At 31.1% G+C, this 23,604-nt stretch overlaps 1 protein-coding gene across 1 annotated transcript; it reads right to left on the bottom strand.

Annotated features, from left to right (window-relative positions):
* Nucleotides 1–20: 20 nt before the first annotated feature.
* Nucleotides 21–8,826, bottom strand: LOC124932018 (secreted RxLR effector protein 161-like). Its single transcript, XM_047472617.1, has 2 exons — nucleotides 8,450–8,826; nucleotides 21–63 (listed from the first exon to the last, which is right to left on the bottom strand). Exons 1-2 carry the CDS (start codon nucleotides 8,824–8,826, stop codon nucleotides 21–23), a joined length of 420 nt encoding a protein of 139 aa, XP_047328573.1.
* Between the last annotated feature and the right edge of the window lie 14,778 nt (nucleotides 8,827–23,604).

Here is a 23,604-nt window from a genome sequence, read left to right as displayed (position 1 = left end):
AGCTAACTCAACTGTCATGTTCAACATGATTCAACGATGACAACATCAATAACATCGGCGTAACTGGATTCAAAGTCAATCTCAAGTAAGCATTCAAAAGTAATATATATATGAAGTTATTAGAGAAGGTGTTTATTTAGTAGATGGAATCAAATCCCAATTATCAAGCATATTTTGGTTTGCATTGAAAACAATTCTATGAAATAATATAACAAAGTATGAAGAACCCGATTGAGTTTTTCCCTAACTTCTCTGTTTTTATTCAAACTTGGTATCATAGCATCTTCCATAGAGAAAAGTGATGAAAGGCTAGGCCATGTATCAATGAGTTGGTTGGTGCATGGCTCTTCAAAGGATCATGTTACCATACTACGCGTGCTACAGTGCTAGAAATTACATATAAACTTTACTAGTGTTGTTCGATTTGCAGCTCGCTAATAGTGAGCACGTTTTCTTTATTTCATTCTCAATATTGAACCGTAAAAGATAATATTATACTAGTGAGCAAAAGGGTAACGGTTGGACCAACTAACATATGTCTTACACTTACATGTGTCAATGTCACTTCTATGCATGCTAGGTACCAGGAGCGGAACCAGGATTTGAAATTTACCCGGGCTAATTTTTTATTAAAAAAATCTATCCGGGCTAGTTTTATAATAATATCAAATAAACAAACAAAATAAACCAAGTTTGCTGTCGCCAATGCCTTTTAGCGACGAGAAATAACCAATAACGACGGTAATTTACCGTCATTATTGATAAAATACATACAGGCTGTTTAAGGCTATCCGTGCTACAGCCCGGATCGGCTTGTACTTGGCTCCGCCCCTACTAGGAACAATCTCATTTTGAAGTATTATGCAAATGTTGTCCTGTTTTTAATCTTTTTAAGACATTTGTATATAATATTATTTCTAAACTATCATGACAATTTACAATAGTGAAGATGTATTTGTAATGAATAATATTATTTCTTAATATATAAATATATATATATATATATATATTAAATATAATATACACTTGAAATCGAAAAATAATAAAATTAAATGGACAGCTGAAAACCAAGTGGATGGGACTGGCGAGTGGCGTCCATCTTTATCAATGATAGAGAAAGAGGGACAACTCATGACAATACACGTGAGTCTAACCCAGCTTATTTATTTTGAAATAAATTATGTTTTTAATTAAAATAATATATTATATATAATAAAATAAAATTATTTAACAAAATAAATAATTGTTAAAGCAAATCCATGTTTGTCAAACAGTCCCTATATGAGACTGTTTATTTGATTATTTTGATATATTACTTATAAATACTATATAATATATTATTTCTTATAAATACTATATAATATATATGAAATTTAATTATTTATATATTTTAATAATGTATTAATTATATTATAATTCAGGGACAATTAATCTGTTGCAATAGGTTTGAGAATATTTTAAATTGTATTTTTAATTTTATTTAGTTTATTCGAAATGAATTCAAATAACCAGATTATTTAAAAAATAATGATTTTAAGGAGGTTTTAATATTTTATTTGTTAAAAATGACATTTTTTTTCTTTATATATATATATATATATATATTAATTAGGTTAACAAATTATAAATTAATACTCTAATATACAAATTAAAATATATATTAGTATTAATATTTATTTTTATTTAATATATCAAATTATAACTAAGTATATTAAGATTATTAACTAATATAATTAATATATAAAAATATAATAGTCTTGATATATTTTTTAGTTATTAATTTTAAATATTAACAAATTAATTCAGATATTTAGTACTTAAAGTTTAATTGTTTTTATTTGATTAATTATATTTTATTTTTATATGTTTAAGTCATAAACATATTTGGATTAAATGTTATAGTTAGATGATTTATTTATATTTATTTTAAAATAATATTTAAATATCAATTTATTCATACAAACATTTAAATATATCTTTTTAAATTTAAGTTTTTTAATATAAAAACTATTATAAATTTACCTTTAGTTATATTCACCTCAACTCTAGGAAACTATAATTTATTTTTAAAAATATATATATTTTTTATTGAAATTAAAGACTAGTTTTAAAAAAATAAAATTAATGGTCATTATTTTTTATCGAGTATAATTATTGTCATTTTAATATTATTTTAGTTGATTTATTTTAGATATATTTATGAATATTCAAGTATCACAATATTGATTGAATTTCAATTATATAAAATGTAATTGGGTAAATCTAAATTATTTTAATAAACATTTCATTATATATAATTATTTTTGAACTTTTATGTATTTTCTATTAAAATGACAAATATATTATAATCTGCATTATTAATAATATTTGTTTTTTAGGTAAATGTTGAAACTTGAACTTTGCTTATGCATAATCCTTAATTAAAATAAAAACAATAATATGAATGTAATACAAAGACAACTAGATAGCATGTGTTTTAAGTTTAACATAGGATAGTTTAAATTGAATGGAATTTGTATAAACCCAAAAAAAGCTAATAGAAACGGTTTAAACCAAATGAACAAAGATTATAAATCGAATTAATCAATTTTGTTCGTGGATTTCAGCATGTTCGAGAGCATTCCGTCCCGAATATGACTTGCAGTGATTTATTTTTTCCACATGTGTAGGGTCGTTGTGGAGTAGCTGCCCCAGCGTCGCTCTCTATCATCACTCATTTTAAAAAATAAATATATAAAATGTAATTAAAAACAATTAATAGTATAAAAATTAATTTCAACCAAAAATAAATATATACAAATATTTTAAATTTAATTAAATATATGTAACATTATATATATATTACGGGTTCTCTCTAAACCTACTAAATTTGGATATAACTTAAGTTAAATAAGAAAAGAATTTAGTAAGTTGAAAAAATAGATAAACCTTTGTTAATGGATAAAAACTCAAATAAATGACGTCAAACTAAATTAAGCCACGTAGATGAAGCTGGGATAAACGGTAATGGCGTGACTTGAGAGAGACCCCAATATATATATATAGAGAAGAAATAAAAAAGAAAAAGGAGAAAGCCAGCTGGATGCGGTTGTATCTGACCTGGACTGGACACGTGTTAATTCACACTAAATCCCGACATCTGGACACATTGCATTCAATTCTGCCACTACTTTGACAGTTGGATGGCGCAGAGGATCCGTCACCTTCTTATATTTTTCTTTTCTTATTTTTTATATAAAATAAAAAATAAGAAGAGGAAGGAATGTCAACAGTGATAAAGGATAAATGGTGAGAAAAGAGAAAAAAATAAAAAAAAAATTATTATTTTTTTAACGAATTAAATTTCATTACGTCATCCTTTCTCAAATTCTCTCCTCAAATTCTCCCTCACAATTATTTCTCAAAAATTTATCAAATATATATATTTTTTTCAAATTGATTTGGTCATAAAGGTTTAGATGTCCATAAATTCGAATTATGATAGATTTAAAATAATTTGATGTGGACTTAAAAAAATAATAAATAAAACGAAAATAGATAAAGATAAATTTTATTTTTTATAAAAAAAATATAAATAAAATAATAATGTATTAAATTAAAAGCTTAAGAAATTATTAAATAATGTCACGAACATAGTTTGTTTTTTCAGGTCCCAATATAGACCCACACCTCTTCAGATCAATTTTGAATATTCATTGTTAGGATGCTCATTTTATGCTAATTTAGATTAATCTTAATTACATTATTATTTAATATTAATTTTTTTTATTAATTATATTAACTAAAACACAAAAATGGTGTCTAATGACTAATAAATCAAAAGATACCTATTCATTTCTCACTTAAAAAAAATTTTTTATATGAAGTTATGACCAGGATAACGAGATGATACTATTTCTTCCATTCAAACAAAATATATCTAACTAAAAACAAATCTAAAGTTATTTTAAAATAATCTTGTTAAATTTGCATTATTAAAAAAAATTAGTTATTTAAGTAAAATAAATAGAGATGATTTAGGAAAGGAATTTTAGAGGATATGACTGACACAATTAAAAAATTAATAAATTTTATCTCTTTTCTCTCTTTCCTCACATTTTATCTTTTTTTCAACCTTTCCCAAATTCTCTTCTCTATCACTGTTAAAAAAAAAAAATATTAGTGATATAATTATGTAAAAAAAATTGTTTTTAAATAATTGAGAATATTATTGAACCAGGTGATTGACCATAGTAATATAGGATAATTTTAATAATTTTGAATAATCCAAATTAAGCAAGTTTTTTAATCTTAACTTATTTAATGAGACCTTATTTGAATTTAATCTAACATATCATCTTTCATTTTAATAATTAAATTATGTAATTGATTAATTAAAATATTAAATTACATTTACAAATCTATTTTAATAATCTCAAATTATATATTTTTCATTAAATAAGTTTTTTCTTCAAATTATCTCCAATTCTTAAGCATAAACCAAATTTAGTATCATTGTTAATATATTTAATAATTTCAGATATTTTGATATTTGGAGCTTAGGTAGAGGTTAAAAATGGTTCATTTGAATTATTTAAATAAATAAAATAAAATATTTTAATATTTTAAATTATTATAAAAATGAAATACAAATACTGTTGCCTTTCATAAATGATTTGAATAATTATTTTTAATTAATGTTGAATTAAAATAGTGAAGAAATGATGTCACAATCGACTGACCTACCTCTTTTTACTATCTTGAATTCCAGGTCATTGCCATTTCTATAGATTTTGTTTGATGTGATTTATTTGGATTTAGTTAAAATAAATTGTTAATAATAATAAATTATTAGATTTTTTTTTTGAAAAAGAGAAAGAAAATAAAACTTCTTATTACTTCTCATTTTTTACACTTAGGCCTTGTTTGAGAAGATGTTTTTTGGATTTTATTTGGGTTTTATCCAAAAAATCCTTATTTGATAAAAAGTAGAAAAAAATTGGTTTTTAAAATTTAAAGACTAATTTGTCCTTTGACTTTAAAAGTTATGGTGTAGGTAAGAGAATGATGGTTTAGAGAGAAGATAAAATTAGAGGGTAATTTTGGTATTTAAATGATAAAATTATTTGATTTGATGGTTGATAAAATGTTTGGGTTTTGGGATAAAAACTGGGTTTTATCCAAAAACCCCTCATCAAACAATGCCTTAATTATCAATACAAAATCAAAATATCTCTTCTTTAATTATTACTTTTTTTTTTTTTTAATTCTAGATTATTAAATTCTGAAGATATTTTACATGAAAGAATCTGGGTTTGAACTAAATAAAATATTATTAAGAGAAATGATTAAGAGAGAGAATTTGGTGAGGGAATTACTTGACATAATTTTATTCGTTAAAAAAATCAAATAATTTCTCTCTTTTCTCTCTTTTACATTTTCCAATCAATTAAGGTGATGCCAATTCATTCCCTCACTAAATTTCCTTACCAAATTCCCTCTCTTTATCACTCCTCTATTATTAAATATATAAATATATGTATAATTAAGAAATATTAGAAAATATTATTGTATTTAAATCAATAATTGAATGAGATAATTGATAAAATAAATATTTTCAAATTAATTTATTAATATATTTTAGTTCAAAATCAATTTCGGCATTGTTTTCTAACAGAATTTCGGATTAAAACTATTTAAATAATTGTATTCTTATAAAATGATTAAATTTTTAGTTTTAATATTTTAAAAATAATTTAAACAGTAACTATGTATTAATCACTAGTAAAAAAATGTCTTATATCCATCTATTTATTACTAATCTAATTTTCACTCCATATATCAATATCAATTGATTTTATTCCATAAGGTTAATTTGATTTGATTTATTTGCTTCAGTTAATTATTTATTAGTTTATTCCTTAATTGTTATGTATTAATTATTTATTATTGATTAGTTTATTCCTTAATTATTTATTTGTTATATATAGAAAAAATAAAATAAAAATATCATTAGAGCTGTTTGATTTAACCTATTCGTAACAATTTATTTGTTCAAATTATTATAATATTTATTTGCGGTTTATTCTCTACCTTTTATACCTCTGAATCAAGCACTTAAGCTAAGGCATTGTTTAATTATAGTTTATCTAAATGGCATCAACACCTTGCATAAATATTGTATCACAAGTAATTAATAAAATTAAAAATAAACAAATAAGACCTAAATTAAGTAGAAAACAAAATAAAAAATATTGCTTTAATTTGAGATTATCAAATAAACTTCTGTTCGGATTTGTCTCATTTTGATATGTACACTTCTAGTCTAGTAGACATAATCAATAATCAGGGAGATTCTATTTATACTTTTTAAGTTGTTTACACGATTTATCTTAATTCATTATTTAAAAATTCATTTTCACACTTTAACTGGAATATTTATTTTTAAGGAATAAACATACTAAATAAACTATAATAGATGAAAGTAGAAATGATTTAATAATTAGAGATTTGTATTGTGTATTTCTAAAAATTGAATTAAAAGATATTTTTGTATTATATACTCTTCACACAAATTCAAAGTCTAATATGCATTGACTATAACTTATCTAACTTTTTCACATTTTTAATATTGAAGAATAAATGCATGTTATATTTTTATATGAAACTAAAATGTATGCTCTAAAATAATCTAAGAACCACTTCCCACAATTTTAATATATTTAGTATCAAGATGAAAATAATATTATCTTTAACAAATTTAATAATCACATTCATGACCTATTGTTGGTAATCTTATCTCGTAAAAATTACACGTAAATAATATATGAATACAATAAAATGATAATAGAACAGATACAATAGATTATGTAATGAGATGAAGAAATGTCTTTTCGTTTGCTCCAAGGCCTGTAAAATCACAGTTCCCTTAAAATAGTTTCACCGTCTCTCGTTTGTGCTGGAGAGTTTCGTCGGTGGCTGCTTCCCAGGGTATAACGGAACCTGCAATAATTTAGCACAAAAAAACCACTACAACAGCGAACTAGACAAAAGTACCTGAATCACAATCACCGGGTTTCGCACAGAAATAGTCGAGTCAAGAAACTCGAAGAACACTCACAAGAACACTAAAAAATTACTCACAAGAACAAGGAAAGACTTTTAGAATTCTAGAGTGAGAAGTGATAAGATCATGTGTGGAGAGGAATACAATGTGAAGGAATATTTATAGTTGAAAATTAAACTCATAATCAATTCTTTAATCCAACGGTCACTAATCCATAATCCAACGGTTATCGTTGCTTGCCTTTTCATCATCTTTGCAAGTTACATCCTACAATAAATATTTTATAGTTACAATAGCAATTAACATCATTTGTTAATTGTCTCATTCAAGACATTTATGTTAATTGTAACAATTAACAAATTTAATTCACAATGAATTTGATGTGAATTTCATTTGAATGAAATTTCACCTTAATTCACTTTTGAATTTTATGTAAATTTCATTTGGATTAATTTCACTTTAATTCACATTTAAATTTCATGTGAATTTAATTTGGATTAATTTCACTTTAATTCACATTTGAATTTCATGTGAATTTCATTTGGATTAATTTCACACTTAATTCACATTTGAATTTGGTGTGGATTTCATTAGCCCAAATATCATTTCCATTTAATTAATGGAATTAGTTTAATTCTAACATCTCCCACATTAATGAAAATTGAAAGATTAACCCGGTGAAAGGTTCAACAGTTGAATTCTACATAGGATATGTATGTATAACCCTTTGAACCTTCCCTTATTAAAGTATATAACTTTACTAACCGATTAGTAGACTCGATGTCCTTGAACTATTATGCCTTCTGTGTAAACGATTACACACTTTCACATAGAATTCTTCCTGATACTTGCCAGTTCTCATGATTGTGTTCGTTTTGGCCATGAACACTCGCCTGGTTCAGTGAGAGGGTCTAGAATTGAGTCGTGCAATTCTTTCGAAGCGACTCTACTTCTCTCTCACATAGTTGATCTCTTTGTTCACAAAGAATCATTAAAAGCCTGTGTGCTTATCCTTTCCCGAAATGCTATTTTATCGTAGGATTTTTTTATCCATAACAATCTACCAAGTTTAGTACAATTAGGTTGTCCCATTGAACCTAGTTCTTAGGATCTCCAGTCATAGGTTGGGTTTCCCTTCATACTAACTTATTGTAGGCTTAAGTCCCATTCCTTGTGAGGACTTTAACACCAACTCTCTGTTTAACCCTTTGGTTAGCGAATCCGCAATATTATCTTTTTGATTTTACGTAATCAATTGAGATAATTCCAGTAGAGAGTAATTGTCTAATGGTATTATGTCTACGACGTATATGTCTAGACTTACCATTATACATATGACTCTTAGCTCGTCCGATCGCAGATTGACTATCACAATGAATAGAAATTGCTGGTACGGGCTTAAACCATATTGGAATATCTTCTAAGAATAGACGTAGCCATTCAGCTTCTTCACCACATTTTCCAAGAGCTATAAATTCAGATTCCATCGTGGATTTAGCAATAATAGTTTGTTTAGAAGATTTCCAAGATATAGCTGCACCTCCAAGTATAAATACATATCCACTTGTTGACTTAGAGTCTTTCATATCTGAAATCCAATCAGCATCAGTGTACCCTTCGATAACAGCAGAATGTCTCGTGTAGTGTAGACCATAATCATGAGTATTTCTTAAATACCTAAGTAATCGTACAATGGCTTTCCAATGATTATTACTCGGATTACTCGTGTATCTACTTAGTTTGCTTACTGCATAAGCTATATCTGGTCTTGTACAACTCATTAAGTACATTAGACTCCAAATTATTCGAGAATATTCTAATTGAGAAACACTCTCTCAGCGATTTTTAGATAGATGTTGACTCGTATCTATCGGAGTCTTAGCTAGTGCCGAATCATCCTTGTTAATTTTTTCAAGGATCTTATCCACATAATGTGATTGACTTAGAACTATTCCTTCCGATGTTCTAATCACTTTGATTCCAAGAATCACATCAGCCAATCCCATATTTTTCATGTCAAATTTTGAATTTAACATATCTTTAGTGGATTTAACCATTTTATCATTACTTCCAATGATAAATATGTCATCTACATAAAGACATAAAATGACGTAACCATTTTTGTGTCTTTAATATAAATACATTTATCATATTCATTGATCTTAAATCCACTTGAGATCATAGCATGATCAAATTTCTCATGCCATTGTTTTGGAGCTTGTTTTAAGCCATACAATGACTTAACCAATTTACAAACTTTATTTACTTGTCCTTGAGAAGAAAACCCTTGAGGTTGATCTATGTAAATTTCTTCTTCCAAGTCTCCATTTAAGAAAGCTGTTTTTACGTCCATTTGATGAACTTCTAGATTGCGCAAAGAAGCAATCGCAAGAATCAATCGAATAGAAGTTATTCTCGTAACTGGAGAATATGTATCAAAATAATCAAGACCTTCTCGTTGGCGATATCCTTTTACCACCAGTCTTACCTTATATTTATCAATTGATCCATCATCTTTCATTTTCCTTTTGAAAATCCATCGGCAACCTAGTGGTTTATTTCCCGGAGGCAGATCCACTAGTTCCCATGTATGGTTTTGCAAGATAGATTCTATCTCACTATTAATTGCCTCTTTCCATTGAGGCCCTTCAGATGAGGTAATTGCCTCATTATACGTTTGAGGTTCACTTTCCATCATGAAAGTAATAAAATCTGGACCAAATGATTTTTCGGTTCTAGCTTGTTTACTTCGTCTAAGTTCAACCTCAACTTCATTCTCCTTTTCTTGTTCATCTAGTTCAAGAAATCTTTTTGGAGAATGTTGTTCTTCATTAGACTTTTTTTTTTGGGGGAAAACAACTTAGTGCCATTTCATTAAAAAAAAACCAAAAGAGGGAAAAAAATACAAAAGTTTAAGATCAGATCTAGACAATTTCTAGATTTGACAATGAAACAATAACTGAATTACAGACAATAACAATAATCAATTAGAGCCTACATCGTTTGTACTTTTATTCTATTTGTGACATTCTCAAACGAAATATCCCATATCTGGCAGAGCTTTCTATTCTCTTAATTCCTTTCGATTCCTCTCCAGGATTGAATGAGTGCATTTCCATTTGAAGTTATATCTCTCCAAATATCTTCAGCGGTTCTACTTCTTCCACCGTGAGTTCTTGAATTTCTTTCTTTCCAGATATTGTAGATTAGTGCTCCAAAATAGCATTTCAACATATTTACATAGAAGGATGTTCTTCATTAGACTTATATTGAAGTATATGTTCAAAGAACGATGCATTTCTCGATTCCATTATCGTATTCTTATGAATATCTGGAATGTCCGATTTAAACACAAGAAAATAATAAGCACTACTATTATGTGCATATCCAATAAATATACAATCAACAATTTTTGGTCTAACTTTTACCTTTTTAGGTAATGGTATGGCTACCTTAGCTAGACACCCCCACATTCGTAAGTATTCATATGATGGTTTTCTTTCATGCCATAACTCATATGGACTCTTATCTAACTTCTTTCATGGAACCTTATTTAAAAGGTAATTAGTCGTCAAAATAACTTCTCCTCACATGTTCTGTGGTAGACTAGAACTTAATAAAAGTGAGTTCATCATTTCTTTTAATGTTCTATTTTTCCTCTCAGCCGCACCATTTTGCTGAGGAGAATAAGGTGTTGTCGACTCATGGATTATACCATGTTGAGCACATAACTCGGCAAAAGGTGATTCATATTCACCTCCTCTATCACTTCTTAACACCTTAATCTTTTTACCAAGTTGGTTTTCAACCTCATTTTTATAGAGAGTGAATTTCTCTATGGCTTCATCTTTACTTTTAAGAATATACACATAACAATATTTTGTGTTATCATCAATAAAAATAATGAAGTATTTTCCTCCACCACGTGTTGGTGTTCCTTTTAAATCACACACATTTGTATGAATTAAATCAAGCGGTCTATTACTTCTTTCAACGTTTCGAAAGAATGATCTCGTCAATTTCGCTTCAACACAAATTTCACACTTGTGTTTCTTATTTATTTCGAATGTAGGTATACTCTTTAATTTTATTAATCGATGCATCGAATCATAATTAATATGACCTAGTCTACCATGCCATAAAATGGAAGACTCCAACAGATAAATAGAAGAGTTCTTTTCATTCATATTTGTCTTAACTGTCATTACATTGAGTTTAAAAAGCCCATCAGTAGCATAACCTCTACCTACAAACATTCCACCTTTGGAGAAAATAATTTTATCCGACTCAATCACAATTCTAAAACCATGCTTACTTAGAAGAGATCCAGATATAAAAATTTTCCGAATCTCTGGAACATACAACACATTAGTTAAAGTTAAATCTTTTCTTGAAAACAACCTTAACACCACTTTTACTTCACCCTATATGTCAGAAGTGGAAGAATTCCCTATGAACAGTTTTTCACCATTCTTCACTTTTTCGAGGCTTGAAAATACTTCTTTGTTGGAGCAAACATGTCTTGTAGCTTCTGTGTCAACCCATCTTTCTTGTGGATTAGACCCCACAAAGTTAACCTCAGATATCATCGCACATAGATCTATGTCCGATAATCCTTGAATCAAGTTAGCCTTTCGAACTCTTCTCAGCTTCTTGCAATCGGAAGATCTATGTCCCATACCATTGCAATTGAAACACTTGCCTGTGAACTTCTTAGAAATTCCTCCTTTAGGATTAAGGTTCCGGTTCTTGACAAAAGAATTTTATTTCTTTTTGTCTTTACTATGCTCAACCACATTTGCTTTAGCCACATGTTGACTAAAGTATTTCTTTGAGCGCTTTTATTTTCCTCTTCAATGCGTAGACGAATCACCAATTCTTCTACGTTCATCTCCTTTCACTCATGCTTAAGGTAGTTCTTAAAATCGTTCCAAGACGGTGGAAACTTCTTAATAATAGCCGCCACTTGGAAAGTTTCTGATATGATCGACGACACCAATAAAGACGGTGGTCTGGCTATTGATGACGATTCGGATAAATGGTTTGATAGAAATCCTGTTACGATTAATATCTCTTTCTATTCTTCGCAAATCCTTCGAACTCTTGAAACAAATTCAAGTGCGGAAATGTTCGTTGGATTTGAAGCTTTGAACCAATGAAAAATGAATGACAGAAAATAAAGAACACAAGAAGTTGTTTATGGATGTTCGGAGCAAACTCTCCTACGTCACCCCTTCTTCCAACCACCAGAATGATTCACTATACTTCTTTGAATCAAATACAGTTCACTAATCTAGCTAACTCTTTATTGAACAAAACAACATTTGTTTAACTTACAACACTGAAGTGTTCTCACAGAAAAGACAGTATGTAATACAATGTATTCACAGCTAGATGATAAGTGAGATGTTTGATTTCAGGAACTTTCTTGAATGAAAAATGAAGCAGCTTTCTCTTTCTTGTATTTTTTAGCCAGCAATTTGTCCGTTGTCTTAGGCAGCAATTTATTCTTGAAAAACTTCAACGGTCAAATCCTTCTTTTGGACACATGTCATCTTTCCGTTGGATGTACTATCCTTGAGGTACTGAGTAGTACAATAGAAAAAGATTCTTGAGATCGTGGTAGTAGAATGCAGTACATGCAATTTAAATTATGGCATACGTGGCGGTTATTCATTTGTTGAGCTCTGCTGTCAGCTGTCTGGAAGAGCATCTGCCTTTAGATGCCCATATAATCATCTTAGCCGTCCATCTGCTTAGATGCCCCCATCTAACAGTCTATTAGACGCCTCATCTCGACCGTTCATCTGATTAGACGCCCCCATCTTTCTCTTTCCATTAGACTGCACGTCTAACTCCACTGGTTAGACTGCGCGTCTGATGAGATTTGAACCCAGGTCACCAGCATGACATGTAGGTGTACTTACCACTACACCACAAACTATGTTGATATCTAAATATATATTTATATATTTGATATGACTAACAATTATTGAGCTTAGTTTTATCCATTTATTATCAAAAACCATTTCATCAATCATCAAATCAAAATTGTTAAGTTACTTTAAATCAATTAAAAATCTTAACCCAACAATTTCTCATTTTTTGATTATTTAAACTAAATTATCAAAACCAGTTTAAACATTAAAAATTTCAACCTAACAATTTCTCCATTTTTGAATATTTAAACTAAATTATCAAAATCAATTTAAACATTAAAAATCTTAACCCAATAATTTCTCCCTTTTTGATTATTTAAGCTAAATTATCAAAACCAGTTGAGTTCATTATTTAAGCATAATTTAGGCATTATTGTAAACTAATAATCTTAAAATTATTTCTAAGGTAATAAAACTTAGACTCGAGAAGTGGCTTTAAGAAGATGTTAGCCACTTCTGGTTGTTGATTGTCATATGCTATGTTTGAGCAGCCGACTGTCCAGATGTCGTTTGGCTCTTCCAAGCCGCTTTCCTGTTTTACCTGCATACAAAGACAATAACGAATATGGTACCCATTTTTCTTTGGGTCCATGGCTTATTAGTCCCTTGGAAATCCATACTTTGATTACTTTTATGGATTTCTCATGTTGCGTTGTGATCGGTGCGTATGATTTAGGCTTAGTAGACGTCTTCCTTCTAGTAGCTGAACTGTTAATCTTAGAGGATGGTTTTTATCTAAAAATCCTTGACTTCCTGTCAAGTTTTAATATGCCAGACTTACTGGCTGCTTCCATCTTAAGTTTCAGCCAACTAACAGTTGGCGGAACATAAGTAATCTCATCCTTTAAGGTTAGCTCATCACAACTTGGATTAGTTTCATTCTCAGTTAAACTCCCTTTGACAAAGTTTATAGACTTAAACTTGTTAGTTTATGGGTTTAACTTTTCACAAGACTTGTCTGAGTCATTGCCATCAAATCCTAAACCGGATTTGCATCCGACAGGCCTTATCATATTTATCTATTGTCTGACTGCATCTCCAGACTTCGTCTAGGAACCGACCACATATGTCAAACGTTGGTTTTCAAAAAACAGAGTTTGAACATTTTCCTTGAGGTTCTCATTCTTAGATGAGAGCTCACCCATTTTGTTTTTAAAAACTTCAGAATCATTATTTCGAGATGAAGAAGAGTTGTCAGATTTGTTTTTCAATTTTAGTTCATCAAAAGAGTCTGACAGTTTCTTGTACTCAATGACCATGTCATTGAGTGTAGTAATTAACTCATCTCTTGAGAATTTTTCAGAGGAGAAATCAAATACCTCAGAGTCAACTTCTTCTTTTGCCATGAAGTAAGTGACCTCTTCATCATCACTAACGTTGGATGATGAATCATCTGAGTCGCTGTCGGCCCACTTGGCTTTGTTTTCAGCCGCCATGAGAGTCTTCAGCTCTTTCTTGTTCTTTTTCTCATCTTTCTTTTTCTCATCACGCTTCGGCTTGCTATTTCCTTCCTTGAAGTGTCTCTTCTTCATGAATTTGAAGATTTTCTTCATGAAAAGAGCCATGGTATCGCTGCTAATCTGTATAGCAGCAACCTTCACAACAGTGGCAGTAGATGGCTCCTCATCCGTCACCAATGCCTTTGTTATGATGGTGGATGTGGGGTGCTCCTCTTCATTTCTATAGTTCAACTCGAACTCATAGGCCTTCAGATCGGCCAGTAAGTCAAAGAGCTCTATCTTATTGAGGTCTTTGGACTCCCTCATCTCTATCGTCTTAATATCCCACTCTCTGGGCAAAGCACGCATGACCTTGATCGCAACCTCTTTGTTGCTGTAAGTCTTTCCCAGATTGGATAGAGAAGTGATAACCTTACTAAATCTCTCATCGAACTCAGTCATCGTCTCTCCAGGACGCATCTTGAAGTTATTGAACTGTTGAGTGACAACCATGAGTCTGTTTTTTTTGTTTTCTCGTTGCCCTCACACAATTTAGTCAGCTTCTCCCAAATATCTTTGGCAGTGGGACATGTGATGATCTTGTGTACCATGTTGTCATCCAATATCTTATAGAGGATGTCTTTTGCTATGTTGTCGAGGTTGTTATTTCTTTTATCTCCACTGGTCCACCAGATCTAGCCTTCTCAATCTTTATCGGACCGTTGGTGATGATAAACCACATGTCATCATCTATGGAAGCTAGATGAGCGTGAACTCTCGCCTTCCACACGATATAGTTTTCCTCTAAGAAAATGGGAACATTGTTGATGACAGCCATAGACATGATTCAAATTCCTTAGAAGCTTGAGAATAGAAAACGAGGCTCTAATACAAATTGATAGGATCGACGACACCAATAGAGACGGGGTTTAGCTATTGATGACGACTTCGGATAAACGGTTTGATAGAAATATTGTTAGGGATTAATATCTCTTTCTATTCTTCGCAAATCTTTCGAACTCTTGAAACAGATTCAAGTGCGAAAATGTTCGTCGGATTTGAAACTTTGAACCAATGAAAGATGAATGGCAGAAAGTAAAGAACACAAGAAGTTGTTTATGGATGTTCGGAGTAAACTCTCCTACGTCACCCCTTCTTCCAACCACCGGAAGGATTCACTATACTTCTTTGAATCAAATACAGTTCATTAATCTAGCTAACTCTCTGTTCAACTTACAAGATTGAAGTTTTCTCACAGAAAAGACAGTATGTAATACAATGTATTCACAGCTAGATGATAAATGAGATGTTTGATTTCAGGAACTTTCTTGAATGAAAAATGAAGCAGCTCTCTCTTTCTTGTATTTTTCAGCCAACAATTTGTCCGTTGTCTTAGGTAGCGATTTATTCTTGAAAAGCTTCAACGGTCAAATCCTTCTTTTGGACACATGTCATCTTTCCGTTGGATGTACTATCCATGAGGCACTGGGTAGTACAGTAGAAAAATATTCTTGAGATCGTGGTAGTACAATGCAGTTCATGCAATTTGAATTATGGCATACGTGGCGGTTATTCATTTGTTGAGTTCTACTGCCAGCTGCCTGGAAGACTCTACTGCCAGCTGTCTAGAAGAGCATCTGCCTTCAGATGCCCATCTAATCATCTTAGCCGTTCATCTGATCAACTGATCATCTTGGTCGTCCATCTGCTTAGATGCCCCCATCTAACAGTCTATTAGACGCCTCATCTCGGTCGTTCATCTGATTAGACGCCCCCATCTAACATTAGACGCCCCCATCTTTCTCTTTCCATTAGAATGCACGTCTAACCACACGTTAGACCCCCACGTTTAACCACACGTTGACTTTGCTCGCGTGCCTGCAAATTAACAAAACTCTAATTATTAATTATGCGTCTAGTGAGATTTAAACCCAAGTCACCAGCATGACAGACAAGTGTACTTACCACTACACCACAGACTACGTTGATATCTAAATATATATTTATGTATTTGATATGACTAACAATTATTGAACTTAGTTTTATTCATTTATTATCAAAAACCATTTCATCAATCATCAAATCAAAATTGTTAAGTTACTTTAAATCAATTAAAAATCTTAACCCAATAATTTCTCCCTTTTTGATTATTTAAACTAAATTATCAAAATCAGTTTAAACATTAAAAATTTCAACCCAACAATTTCTCCCTTTTTGAATATTTAAACTAAATTATTAAAACCAGTTTAAACATTAAAAATCTTAACCCAACAGTTTCTCCCAAATTCATGCCCTCGGCATGAATTTCATGCAAAATATCTTGGATCTCTTGAACTTGTTTAATGACCGGTCTTGAATCTACCATTTTGTAGTCCAAAAATCGACCGACCATAAACGTTTTTGCACCCACATCTTCTGTTTTGTACTTACGTTCAAGAGATTACCATAGTTCTTTAGCCGTATTCTTTTCACTGTATACATTGTACAATGAATCTGACAAACCATTTAACACGTAATTTCTACATAAGAAATCTGAATGGTGCCAAACATCAATGGCTGAAGCCGCTTGCACATCAACTTTCGGATCCACATTTGCATCCGATGATGAAGCCACGTTTGGCTCATCGATTTTGGGAGTGGGAGGATCCTCCGTGAGGAATCGCGCAAGACTTAGGGTCGTGAGGTCGAAGAACATCTTCTGCTGCCATCTCTTAAAGTTTGAGCCATCAAACTTTTCTGGCTTATCTAAATGGTTAGTTAGATCCGACATCCTCATGTTAGAAGTAGGTGTTTCGGTAGTCATTTCTGAAACAAAACCAGAAACGTGTAAGAATCTGAGATAAGTAATACTTTTTTTTTTGGAAAAACAGCTTAGTGCCATTTCATTAAAAAAACCCAAAAGAGGGAAAAAATACAAAAATTTAAGATCAGATCTAGACAATTTCTAGATTTGACAATGAAACAATAATTGAATTACAGACAATAACAATAATCAATTAGCGCCTACAACGTTTTTACTTTTATTCTACTTGTGACCTTCTCAAACGAAATATCCCATATATGACAGAGCTTTCTATTCTCTTCATTCCTTTCGATTCCTCTCCAGGATTGAATGAGTGCATTTCCATCTGAAGTTATATCTCTCCAAATATCTTCAGCGGTTCTACTTCTTTCACTATGAGTTCTTGAATTTCTTTCTTTCCAGATATTGTAGATTACTGCTCCAAAGTATCATTTCAACATACTTACATAAAATGATCTTCCTTTTGCTTTATTCTTCATCCACTCTTGGATTTCTTCCAATATTCTTGGAAAGTTGATGATGTTCATGATTGCAGCATACATCCTCCAGATTTGTATTACAAAAGAGCATTCCCCAAATAAATGGTTTATGCTTTCCTCAACTCCCGAACATAGGACACAGTTGATATCAGGAATGTTTATATATTTTCGAATTGTCTTTTATTGTCAACCTTTTCTTGTATACCAGCCAGAGAATAAATTAGTGACGAGGAATAATCTTTGGAGACCATACCACATTATGTCAATCTACCTCCTGTCCTCTTGTTCTAACCATTTCACATGCCTTTCTTGTAATAAACTTCTCATTGCTTTCTATTTTCCAGCTTATTTCATCATTATTTTCATTGAGTTGTTTCTGCCTCATTAGGTTTAGGATTCTATCACCTTCTGGAATACGCCTCAAAAGTGAATCACATCTACCTTCACAGACGTCTTTAAATGAGTACTTGATGTATTCTCTTCTAACTCTGTTTCCTTGCATTTCTTCTTTGAATATAATGAGAATATTATCCAGCCAAGGATCATGCCAGAATAGTACCCCTCTTCCATTTCTAATTGTGGATTTCACCATTTGAAAGACATATTTTCTTGTTTTTAGGATTTTCTTCAATGACCATGCCATTCTTTCGTTGATGCTTAGTGTCTAGATACTCTGCTCTTCTTTCATAAATCTTGTATGCACCCATTTGACCTATAGGGAGTCCGCTTTTTGCTCCAACTCCCATAAGCTCTTGATGGTGAGGGCTTTGTTCCATTCAACACAACTTTTTATTCCTAGTCCTCCTTCTTCTATGGGAGTGCAAACATCCTCCCATTTCACTTTTTTTCCTCCTCTTCCTTGTGTTCCCCATATGTAGTCTCTCATTATTCTATCGAGTTCAGCCATTAGGTTTAGGATTCTCTCCCATATGTAGTCTCTCATGAGATAAGTAATACTGTTTTAAGATTGTTGGTAATCTTATCTCGTAAAAATTATACGCAAATAATATATGAATACAATAAAATGATAATAGAACATATACAATAGATAATGTAATGAGATGAAGAAATGTCTTCTCGTTTGCTCCAAGGCCTGTGAAATCATAGTTTACTTAAAATAGTTTCACCGTCTCCCGTTTGTGCTGGAGAGTTTCGTCGGTGGCTGCTTCCCAGAGTACAACGAAACCTGTAATGATTTAGCACAGAAAACCACTATAACAACGAACTAGACAAAAGTACCTGAATCACAATCACCGGGTTACGTACAGAAATTGTCGAGTCAAGAAACTCGAAAAATACTCACAAGAACACTAAAAAATTACTCACAAGAACAATAAAAGACTTTTAGAATTCTAGAGTGAGAAGTGATAAGATCATGTGTGGAGAGGAATACAATGTGAAGGGATATTTATAGTTGAAAATTAAACTCATAATCAATTCTTTAATCCAACGGTCACTAATCCATCATCCATTCATCCAACGGTTATCGTTGCTTGTCTTTTCATCATCTTTACAAGTTACATCCTACAATAAATATTTTGTAGTTACAATAGCAATTAACACAATTTGTTAATTGTCTCATTTAAGACATTTATGTTAATTGTAACAATTAACAAATTTAATTCACAATCATTTTCTGAAAGATCCTGGCTTTCGTGCTTTGGTGGGTCTCCGAGATCCTTTCGATGACCAGGGGAAATCCAAGCGGCATGTCTCACATGCCGAGAACATCCGCGAAAAGAGGAATACCACTTCATTGAAAACTTCTCAGATTGGCCCGTAGAATATCTAACACAAGGAGTACTCCCAGGACGGCGGGAAGACGCGGCCCACGGATAAGAAGCGGTCAAGCAACTTCTTCTATTTCTTAGAATCGGGCACGGTACCTCAAATAGACCATTGAGCGGATCCCCTGATTCTGGTTTAGCAGGATCTTTTCTTGACACCGAAAGTACATCTTTGGGAACACCTAGACATCCATCAGTCAGGAATGAATGTTTGGAACCTCTGAAAATCCACAGATTTGGCAATGCTCCTTTCTTGAAAGCGATCAGACGGGTAGTTTAAGAAGAGCGAGAGGAAGGCCAGTACTCATAAAGTTTTTACGCAGATCGGTAGACAAGAATAGGGCTTTGAAAGTAAACTAGTGCACTTAGCGAAAACTACTTTTAGTGAATTTCATTTGGATGAAATTTCACCTTAATTCACTTTCAAATTTAGTGTGAATTTCATTAGTCTAAATATCATTTTCATTTAATTAATGAAATTAGTTTAATTCCAACGCCTAGTTTAAATAAGTAGCAATATATTTGTAATAAACTAAATATTTTAATTTTGAATTCTTAATTAAAAACATTTTAATTTTTTTTAATAATTTAATTCAATAAAATAAATAAAAATATACTAAACAATAGTCAATAGCCCATGCTTAAAATTATCTATTTGATTTACAAAATTTAGTTTGAAGATTGATATAATATGATTTTAAAATTGTGTAGTCACATTTATATTTTTTTTATCTAATATTAATTAATTAATTAATTAATTGATGAACATAAATGAAGTGAGGAACAAAAACAAAGAGTAGATTACTTGTAACCGGTTTTCAATTCATTTAATTAAGTTTTAAATATTTATATATATATATTTTTGTTTTAAATTGTACTTTATACTTTTATTTTATTTGATATGACTCTTGTTACATTTATTTGTTTTTGTTTGAAATTATTTATTATATTTCTATTTTTTATGTTTGAATTTACTCAACAAATATTTAAAATAATTTAAAATGTTTTAAAACTGTTCATTTATATCAATAATACAAAATCTAGAAAGTTTTCATAATCATGTTGGATAACTTATTTAACTTTATTCTCAAAAGACGATATATTTAATATTTAATATGTTTTATTTTTAGACTCGATATATTTAATATTTAATATGTTTTATTTTTATACAACAATGTTATAGATTAAAACGAAATTCATTCAATACTTCAATATTTAAATATTAAAACAAAATTATGTACAAAAATATAATTAAAACTTTATTTTAAATTGACCTAAAAGGGGAAATTTGATGAAATGGCCCCCATAACAGGGGAAATTCCAAAAAGGGCTCCCGCCTACTAAAGTTGGCAAAAAGGGCCCTTTTGCCCTGCGAAATGTCGGAAATACCCCTTCGGCGCCATTTCTTACGCTCAAAGACGCGAATTACCAATCACGCGATTCATCTAAATCGCGTGTGTTCATCACCGCGATTTAGATGAAACGCGTGATTCGTAATTCGCGTTTTTAAATGTACGCGATTTACCATGCACGCGATTTAATCTAAATCGCGGTGATGAACTCACGCGATTTAGATTAAATCGCGTGCATGGTAAATCGCGTCTTTAGTCTTATATATAATTTTCACGCCCTAATTTTAAACAAAACCTCCCCGATTCTCCCTCCCACTCCGACTGCGGCCGACTTTCCATTCCCACATCCATCAAGATCATCGTTCCTCAACATCAGCGTTCCTCAACATCATTGTTCCTCAACATCATCGTTCCTCAACATCTTCGAGATCCTTCCAACATCATCGTTCTTCAACATCATCAGGTCAGTTTAGGGCTTAGGGTTTAGACTTAGGTTTTGATGTATATTTACCGTTTATATTCATGGATATGGATGTATTTAGGGTTAAAGGATTGGTTTTGATGTATATTATGCCGTTTCCTATGTATATCGAAGTATTTAGGTTTAGGGTTAGGTTTTGATGTATATTTACCGTTTATATTCATGGATATTGGTGTATTTAGGGGTAAAGGTTTGGTTTTGATGTATATTATGCCGTTTCCTATGTATATCGAAGTATTTGGGTTTAGGGTTAGGTTTCGATGTATATTCTGCCATTTATATGGATGTATTTAGGTTTAGGGTTTGGTTTTGATGTATATTATGCTGTTTATAATGGATATTGATGTATTTAGGTTTATGGTTAGGTTTTGATGTATATTTTGCCATTTATATTGATAGATATTATAGTATTTATGTTTAGGGTTAGGTTTCGATGTATATTCTGCCATTCATATTCATGGATATTGTTGTATTTAGGGTTTAAGGTTTGGTTTTCCTATATATACTGATTGATTGTTGATTTTCAATTACATGAATATTGTATGGTTAGCTATTGATGTATATTCTGCTGTTTATAATGATGGATATTGTAGTATTTAGATCAGGAGCTGCCGTGTGGTTTTCTCAGTTCGTTCAACAAAATGGTATGTATTAAAATGGATTTTAATAAAATTGTTTTCTCAGTTCGTTCAACTCTTTTTTTTTATAATATGCAGGCAACAAACACATGTCCCAATCAATTATCACCTGAAAATAATGTATGTTCTATTCTCTCTACTATGTCCATATTAACTAGTTTTGTATGTAATAACCATTATATTATTGTTTTACACAGTTGTTGATAGTTGAATTTGCTCGCACTTTTGGTGCAAGGGTGTCTCCGAAGTGGAGAGAAGATGTAACTCATGTTATTGCTTACACTGATCCCAATGGTGCATGCGGCCGAACTCAAAAAGTATTGAAGGCAATTCTGAACGGGAAATGGGTCCTTACTATTGATTGTGAGTCTCTGTTAACAAGATTATTTTCATACATATGTCTGTTAAATTAGATTAAAAATTATTTTCATACACATTTGTTTAGGGATAAAATCATCATTGGAAACAGAAAACTGTGTTGATGAGGAACCTTATGAGGTTAAACATGATAATCATGGAGCCCAAGGTGGTCCTAGAAAAGGCAGACTTCTGTTGTTGAATAATGTGAGTTTGGTATTATTCCTCCTATCTGTACTTTTTCTTTTTTTGCATGATAACTGAAATTATCTTCTTTGTTGGTTTTTCAGCGTTCGAAACTGTTCGACGGTTACATTTTCATATTTGTAGGGAATTTCAACACACTTTACAAACAGGATCTCATTGAGTTAATAGTTGCTGGAGGTGGTACTATTAAAGAATCGGATAATCCAGATTATCCATTTGCTGAGCCAAGGGATGCGAAAACTATAATAGTATACTTCGAGATAGACAGCAGGTATCGATCAATTGAAAAGGATTTTGATGTTCTCCCCGACAATTGGCTTTTTGAGACAGCGGCTGCTTTGTCAAGCATATTGGATGAACATGTTGTTCCTCATACAAAGTTGCTTCAATCTGTTGCTGCTTGTGATTTGCAGCATTTGCTTACTTAATTTGGAGTTGTTTAGACTTACTGTTCTTCTTCTATTTATGGCTTATTTTTGATATTTATGATATTTATGGTTTATAACAATACTTAATTTGGATATTTATGATTTATGGTGGTTTATATTACTGAATATTCTTCTATTTATGCTTTATTACTTATGTTAACAATATCATAACTTATCCTCATAACTCACGTGTATTGTGTATAATCAAACAACAAGGAACAATGTTGTTATTCGCCACATAACTCAAACAACAAGGAACAATGTTGTTATTCACGCATATTCACCACATAACTCAAACAACAAGGAACAAGGAACAATGTTGCTATTCACGTGTTTCATCTAAAACGCGTGAATAAACTCACGCGTTTTAGATGAAACGCGTGAATGCATTTCACATTAAAACGCGTGAGTTTATTCACGTGTTTTAGATGAAACACGTGAATGCATTTCACAATAAAACGCGTGAGTTTATTCACGTGTTTTAGATGAAACACGTGAATAACAATTCACGTCTTTCATCGTATATATTATTTTTGTGCCCTAATTTATAACAAAACCACGAATCCTTAATTTCCCCTTCTCTCTTCTCTCGCTTTCGCCACTCCGACTCGACCCTCCCCTGAAGAACTCGACCACGAGCAGCAGCAGC

Source organism: Impatiens glandulifera, chromosome 1 (genome assembly GCF_907164915.1).
Source record: "Impatiens glandulifera chromosome 1, dImpGla2.1, whole genome shotgun sequence".
Taxonomy (NCBI): domain Eukaryota; kingdom Viridiplantae; phylum Streptophyta; class Magnoliopsida; order Ericales; family Balsaminaceae; genus Impatiens; species Impatiens glandulifera.
Note: the sequence above shows the minus strand (reverse complement) of the source record. Positions and strands in the feature narration are given on the sequence as shown.